The 7,954-nt window shown below is 44.0% G+C and overlaps 1 protein-coding gene across 1 annotated transcript in view; it reads right to left on the bottom strand.

Annotated features, from left to right (window-relative positions):
• Nucleotides 1-1,684: 1,684 nt before the first annotated feature.
• Dapp1 (dual adaptor of phosphotyrosine and 3-phosphoinositides 1) overlaps nucleotides 1,685-7,954 on the bottom strand; it is a 49,805-nt gene continuing 43,535 nt past the window's right edge. The window contains exons 7-9 of the mRNA XM_075981266.1: nucleotides 6,887-6,972; nucleotides 6,245-6,332; nucleotides 1,685-4,114 (exon numbers count right to left, since the gene is read on the bottom strand). Coding sequence (XP_075837381.1) covers nucleotides 4,046-4,114; nucleotides 6,245-6,332; nucleotides 6,887-6,972 — 243 coding nt within the window. The 3' untranslated portion in view covers nucleotides 1,685-4,045. The remainder of the gene's footprint in view (nucleotides 4,115-6,244; nucleotides 6,333-6,886; nucleotides 6,973-7,954) is intronic.

Genomic DNA, 7,954 nt, shown 5'->3' with positions numbered 1-7,954 from the left:
CTGTACTTGTGCTACTCAGAATGTGGTCCATAGTCCAGGCTGTTCTATACTGGTAGACAATAATTGATGCTTAACTACTTGCCTCTCCCTAGCACTAATAATAATAATAATAATAATAATAATAATAATAATAATAATAATAATAATAATAATAATCTACACTAAGTTGATGTCTGCTGAATCTGGTATTTAAAATGGGATATATAATTTCACTTCATTTTAATTTATTATGTGTATGTGGGGGGGGGGGAAGGCATGTGTATGGGTGCCTGTAGAGGCCAGAAGAGGCATTGGAGTTACAGATGGTTGTGACCTCTCTGATGTGGGTGCTAGGAACCTCTCTCTGGTCCTCTCTCCAGTCCCCTTAAATCATTAAAATGGCTTATAGAAGCCCCGCCTATGATAGGGCAGAAACGTTTTAAAAAGTATAACTGGTCCTCCAGCACAGGCGGCTAAACAACTTGACGCCATGGCTCAAACCACTGTGTGGTTTCCTTGGTGAGGAAGAGCTTAGTGGGGATCTGAAGTGTGGAAGGAGAGAGAAGTACGATCTTATGTCCTCTGTCACAGTCTTCCTATTATCTGCCCCAGCAGGTTCATGTCATCAGGATGGGGGAGTGGGAGCTAAGGCACTGCCGCATACCACCTGAGTAGGATTGAGGGGATAGAGAGGGACCCCTCAGTGCTCCAGTGCCCAGGGTCTCTGAAGCAGGGGCTGGCTTCTCCAGCTGCACTAGCCTTCCCTCGCCCACGGGGAGATTTTACTGTCTTAGTAGGAATATTTTGACAGTAATGGCTAACGTTTGGTTGTCTTAGGGGAACTTGGACAGACATACCTCACTCACTTTTCTCCCACATCCCCCTGCTCTGATCTGCCCTCTGACATAACACCTTCCCTTCTGCTATTTTGGATTTGGGAAACTAGCCAAGAGCCCCTGACCAGGCTCTTCTCTGGAGGTAAAAGCATGATGCTTTCATTGGACAGCCAAGAACAGAAAGCGTGTGACCAGGTCCTAGGCAAATAGGTGTGTGTGTGTAAGGTCCCCCATTTCCTGTCAGTCCCTCTAACAGATGGTCTGGGGCCCTGCCTACTCCACTGCTTTCCAGACCCCTCACAGCATTGACTGCTGTGTGTGTGCACACACATGTGTCTCTGTGTGTTTACTGCTCTTTTCATATTCCACTAAATCCCCGGAGGAATGTCATATTTCCTAAGCTTCCAGTCTTCTGTGAAGTGCCATTGCTATTTAGGATATTAATCAGTTGTATTTAAATTTTAAAAGTCTATGGGAATCTTTCTGGAGAAAACATTCCCACGCTGATGAGAGTGGAAGAGAGGCAACATCACGGCTGGACCAAGGCCAGGACAGCTCCTGAAAGGCCTCCATCCTGGGTCCAGTTTGTAGTCTCATTTTATACTCTAAAACCACAACGTGGGTGGTCAAGCAAGCAAGATTTTACAGAAGCTTCCGGTGGCAGTCAGCAGGTTGTTAAGGGCAACCACCCATTGAGGCAGCTATTTTGCCAGGTCATTCTATTCCAGGTGGCAAATGAAGTCATGCTTGTCAAAAAGGCAGTCCAAGCAGCGCCTTAAATAAACCACAATGTACCAGTGTCTAACTGGCCTTTTCCATTTTATTCCTCTTTGAAAGCAATAAATGTTACAATAATAAAACTGGACATGTACAACAAAATCATGCACTTTTTACTTAGTAAACAGAACCAAAGAATATAAATAAACAAATTTTACAGAAAGTAAAAAGAATATTTAACACACGAAGAAAAACACTTTTTTGTAAGGAAACAAAATGGTACATCTTAAGGAGAGGCCATTGTTACCTCCTTATTTTGCAAACTTGACACAATACATTTTATCTTGACATTGCTTTAGTCCATATAACACAAACATAACAAATTAAATGTCCCTCCTTGCAGTAAGCATTCTACCATTGATCCACAACCCAACTCCAAAAAACCTGTTGGAAAAAATAATTTCTGAGTCTTAGCTGTATAAACAACAGAAAAAAAATTTAACAAGGTACTGTGAATGAGAAATACCAAAAATATTGTGGGTATGTCCTTGAAGGCATTCCAGAGGTGAGAGAGCTGACCTAATGACAGGTTTACTTCATTTATTTCATCCAAATGGATCAGAATTTGAACAGATTGCTAGGACGTGGCAGAATGTGGATGATGGGACCTGGTTGGAAGTACCTGTTCCTGGGGTCTCTTGTCTTGGCTCCTCCCTTTCCTATTCCAGCCTTGCTCAGATTCCTGCCTGCTCTGACGTGAGCAGCTGCACCACACCCTAAGCATGGTGAGCTGAGACGTCAAGAACCACAAAGTGATCATTCTGACCAGCTGTTCGCTCAAGTGTCTTGGTCACACTGGCGAAAGTGCTGCCCACTGCCGCCTCTGTGCTGCAAGAACAGAGTTCCCCCAGTTCTCCACTGCTGGCTCATCACCCTTCTAACTTCTGTCCTTTAAAGCCACATCAACAGTGATAATAGAAGTCAAGACCTATTCATGGCCTCTGAACACCAGTCTGTCATTGGGGATCCTAGTTTGCAACCGCTATGTAACAGAAGTTGTCTTTTAATAATCTTGGGGTGCTTTACATAGGGCTATTCTCATACAGCCTACCCCGGAAAGAGCACCCTTTATGGGAAGTCTCTAACTTAGTGCTTCTAAGTGTGTTATTACATTTGTAATGATAACCATAAACTAAAAGTCACCCACTGCTCATCACCTTTTATGTGTAGTTTCACTCCTTACTATATGTTCATTTACATTTATCTATCTAGTTACCCACAAGACATGTAGTTCTCACAGTTTATCATTAGAAGTAAAGGATCCACTGGATTTTTATTTAAAAAAACCAATTATTGTGTGTGTTATGTGGGGATCACACATGCTGACATACATATAGAGGTCGAAGAACATCTTTGTGGAGTTGGTTCTCTCCTTCCACCTCGATGTGAGTTTTAGGGATCCCTCTCAGGTTGTCAAACATGGCGTGGCACCAGTCTGATTTCTAAGCCTCTTAAAAGCAAAAAAAAAAAAAAAAAAAAAAAAGCCCATGATGAACATTTTCTCATTTTTTGGAAACATTTTTAAATTTTTTTTTTTGCATTATGTGCGTGTGTGTGTATGTGTGCCTGAGCGCAGGTGCCCAAGGAGGCCAGGGGTATCTGATCCCTCTGAAGATGGAGAGATGGGTGTTTGCAAGCCATCTGATGTGGATCCTGGAAACTGAACTCAGGTTCTCTGCAAGAGCAGATGAGCCACCTCTCCAGCCCTTCTTGAGGTTTTTGTATATAAACAAAACGAAAGCAGCCCCTCCTTTGAAAGTCCTTGGCGTTTATTATCTTGCTTTTGCTTTCTTTTTTTTTAATTTATTTATTAAGGATTTCTGCCTCCTCCCCGCAACCGCCTCCCATTTCCCTCCCCCTCCCCTGATCAAGTCCCCCTCCCTCATCTGCACGAAGAGCAATCAGGGTTACCTGACCTGTGGGAAGCCCAAGGACAGCCCACCTCTATCCAGGTCTCAGGTGAGCATCCAAACTGCCTAGGCTCCCCCAAAGGCCGTACTTGCAGTAGGATCAAAAACCCACTGCTTTCTTTAAAGAGCCTGCGCTCCCAATGTATTGCCACTTCCTTTCTGTTTAGAACACATCTGAAGCTTAGTTGTGCTGACCGTGACTTGGAGCAGGAAGCCAGGCAGCTAAAGTCAACAAGCCTAAGCCACTGAGAGAGCAAACCAGCTCTTCGTCTTGTGCTGTGTTCTGAGTGGCTCCACCTGGCAGTGGAGGTTAGGCAGTTTGCATCGGCAGGGTGCTGCTTCTGTGTTCTTGAGCAGATGGCCGGGTCCTGCCAGCTGTTTTCCGTGAATCAGCAAACAGCATCCAGCTCCCGACCACGGTCTGCTTTGTGTTTGTTTTTGTTTGAGGAACTCCCTTAATGACCTTTCCTCTGAAGCCTGCCACAGATCAGAGCACCTGGAACATTCCACCTTGCCCTTGAGCCAAGAAAAGCCAAGAAAGTTCTATTTGAAGATGAATGACCGAGTTCGGACAGTGTCCTCTCCTTGATCCAGCTGTTTTCTTATTTTTGACTGTAATAAAACATAGGTATAGCTATCATTGAGTCACTTGAGAAAACAGACGGAAACAGTAAGGAAGATATGCAGCTATAGATTACCCCTCTTAATTGTTTGTTTTTAATTCTCCCTTCAGACGTCGTAGAATGGCTTTACAGTGTGTACACTCTGGGAATCGATGTACCGCTTCCGAGAAAGCGTCATACAATACTGCTCAAACAAAAAAAAGGTTCAGGTCTGCGTTTGTGGCCTTAGAAAGATAGTGGAGTGATGAAAACCAGCAGAGAAGGGCTGTTTTCTTAAAGCTCCAGTTGTTCAGGGAGAAGTCGGAAAGTGTGTATTTGAACTACTTTTTAATTTAAATTTTCTATAATAACCAGGTGTCACTAGGATAATAACAAAGTACATGGAATTAGAAATGGGTCACTTCAGCCCAGACTGGCCAAAACGAAGCTTTTCCCTGCTCAGAATCAAGCACGGGAACAGTCTCAACATGAGCACCATATTAACTTGGATTTCAAACAGAGACAAAACAAACCAAAAGACAAAGCAAAACAAGCAACCCAAAACACTTGGATGCTCAACAATGTTCACAGCATGCCCCCCTTTTGTTTTTTGTTGCTTTTTTTTAACCAGGGAGGACTGAGGACTGTTCTTATCATTGAGCCATAAGTTGGGCCTTAAGGATATCCATTTTCAGACACTGCCTATAGATACAAGTTACAATTACCCCCCCCCCACACACACACACGAGAGAGAGAGAGAGAGAGAGAGAGAGAGAGAGAGAGAGAGAGAGAGAGAGAGAGAAAGAGAAAGAGAGAGAGAGAGAGATTAGGAAAATTGTGCTTTGCCTTTGAATACACCAAGGGTTTCAATTCAGTAATATGTAAAGGCTTATTCCCAAGGGTGGTGGCATTGATTATTGATGTGATCAGGTCATTAAAAGAAGGGACTTACTAGGAGGTTTTTATGTTACTGGTACACTGCCATTGGAGAGAGTTCTAGAAGTCTGAGCTTGACCCATACACTCTCAACCCTACTTGATCTCTGGCTTTCTGTTTGGAAGTGTGAGGTTTCCATCCCCCACATGTCCCTGTCTTTATGTTTCACCAAGAGGTCTTCCTCAGAAGCTAAGTGTGTGTTAAACCCTTGAACCTCAAATACTGTGAACCCTGGGTACTTTATAAGTAGCTTGCCTTGAGTATCTCATGAGAGAAACAAAAACCAGAATAATATATTACATCGGTGGAATACTCCTTTTATACACTGAGAAAACCTGTCACTCGGATTGGTTTCCTAAAGGGCTATATGGCCAATAGGTATGCAGGTAGAGGCTAGGCAGGAAAGAAGGTGGCGGAACCACCAGCCAGATGCAGAGGAAGCAGATGAACACGCTCTACCGTGAAAAGGTACCGTCATGTGGTAGAGCCCAGACAAGAAATAGGAATTAATTTAAGAAGAAAGAGCTAGTTAGTAAGAAGTCTAAACTATCAGCTGAGCATTTATAATCAATAATGAGTCTCTGTATGGTTATTTGGAAGCCAGGTGGTGGCACAGAGCTGACCAGTGGCCTCAATGAAAAATTCTGCCAACATACCACACTTAGAGGAAATTTTAGAAAGCTTGTACTTGGCTATCAACTCTATAACGTACATGGTGAAAAGTATAAAGGCTGGTAAATTATTTTAACTGTCTTCCCCTTAGGGAAGTACACAGCAGGAAGATAAAACACCTTAGGTTCTTGATACACACAAGGTGCCGCTTATACTGGGAGCCAAATTCCTTCCCCAGCTCCCTCCTTGACAGTTTAAAGGCTTTCCAAGTCGAAGCATGTGTCAAGGTTCCTCTCTGAGACCCTCCCATCCCAGTACTCTCTTCCAGACAAAATGGGGCTGGCCAACATGCCTTACACCTGTCTGCTAGCAGCTGCAGCTAAGGCTAGCCTGAAACCCAAGCACAACGCCACCCTTCCTTCTCACAACCTCCTCTTCCATTTTCCACCCTTTAAGCCCACGCAGATTATCCTGCAAGGTCACAGACAGACTCCCCATTGGTTCTAGGGCCTGCTCTGATGGCCAAAGTCTACCGGCAGTCACCAGTGTGTTAGTTATCAAGACTAGACATCGGGAGACTTGTGCAACTCACCAGCTTCCATCGCAGTATTTTGATCCACTCATCAGCTTCAACTCCGGTCTTTGCACAGAGATAGAATGTCCTGAACGGAAACACCAAGCTGACGAAACAAAAGCGGGAATGTGTGGTAGTCAGCATGGCTAGTTGTACAGACCCTGGTTCGACAGTGTGAGCTCCTTCCAAGGGAAGAAGAATGGATGAGGGCTCCCACGGTTATCAAGGTGATTTTGAAGAATTGGTGCATACCAAGCAATTTCTACCAGCAATGACAGAAATACCTAGGAAGCTTTAAGTTTCTATTATTACAGGTGACGTTTATAGTCTCCCGAGAGACTTCAAAGAAGTGTATGCACACCCCCATCTTTTTGCCGTCTATATCTTCTGTGGAATACAAGTCTACTTAGCTGAGCCCCCAGGGGTCCAGAGCCTATGAATGGTTGAATGAGTTCTAGCTGTGTAGTTAGCTCACAGTCTGAACCTAGCCATCCTGCCTCTATGTTGAAGCCACTGTGTGCTCTGCAGCTGGAGGCACTGACATTAATGTCCTTGTGTTAGGTCCATGCCCCTCCCATCCAGACGTGTACACATGGGGTCGACTTCTATTCCTTGGCTTAACAGACTTTTGGAAACATTTCCTTTATGAAAGCAACTTACCAGAAACAGTTTACTCTTTCCTGTGAGTAATCAAACTGAACGGCTGAGCACTCCGTTAGGTCTAGGATCCGAATTGGTTCTGGTGACTGGGGAAAAAGGGAAACCATAATAAGCACACACGTGCGTCCATCACTCACCCTTCAACGAGGCTTCTGCTGCTTGAAAATCTCAATTTCCTTTCATGAAGATAACGGATGATTATAGCACAATTAATAAAAACCCAGAGACAGAAATTGGGGTTCAACTGGATGGTCAGAAAAGCAAAATTGGCAGCCACTAGTTCTTACCTCTATTCTACCTCAGTCCAAAATGGTGATCCTGCCTCCAGGAATCTCAGAATGAGACTGAGCCTGAGAGATGGTCATATTCTTCTCTAGTGCCGGGATTAAAGGCGTGCACTAGACTAGAAACCTCCTGGTTTCTGTGGTTAACTAGTGTGGCTACTGGGATTAAAGGTGTGTGCCACTACTGTCTGGTCTGTAAGGGTGATCAGTGCAGCTGTTTTACTCTCTGAATTTCAGGCAAGCACTATTTATTAAAATTCAAATGAAATGTCACTATAGATGATGGGAAGGCCTGGCAAAGGGAAGCACACCCCGGGTTCTGGGAGCTAGCCTTTCACAGGCTAAGCAATGGGAAGACATTGTTGGGCTGCACAGGTAGCTCACTGTTTAAGAGGGTGACCTGCTCTTGCACCCACATCAGGCGGCTCAAAACTGCCCGTAACTCCAGCACCAAAGGGTGCCATGCCTCCCACCTGGTACCAATACTCACGTGCACACACCCCAAAACAGACACATACTCACGCACATAACTTAAAACAGACCTACTTTAAAAAAGATGTTGCTTTTGACAATTTACATCAGACAGAGATAGATTTTCAACACATGGAAAGGAGTGGTATTTTCGCCCATCTTTTTATAAACTTCTACTTTTACAGAAAATTTGTATACCAAAGCGAAGGGAGATCATTTTAAGGAGGCGTGACAAAATGGACCCGAGCAATGAATGTGTGTTTAATAAAAGGGGACACTGGTTCATAGGGACAGTTAATAAAGTATGGCAAGG

Source organism: Microtus pennsylvanicus, chromosome 7 (genome assembly GCF_037038515.1).
Source record: "Microtus pennsylvanicus isolate mMicPen1 chromosome 7, mMicPen1.hap1, whole genome shotgun sequence".
NCBI lineage: Eukaryota > Metazoa > Chordata > Mammalia > Rodentia > Cricetidae > Microtus > Microtus pennsylvanicus.
The sequence above is the reverse complement of the archived record's forward strand: the minus strand, read 5'-3'. Positions and strand labels throughout refer to the sequence as shown.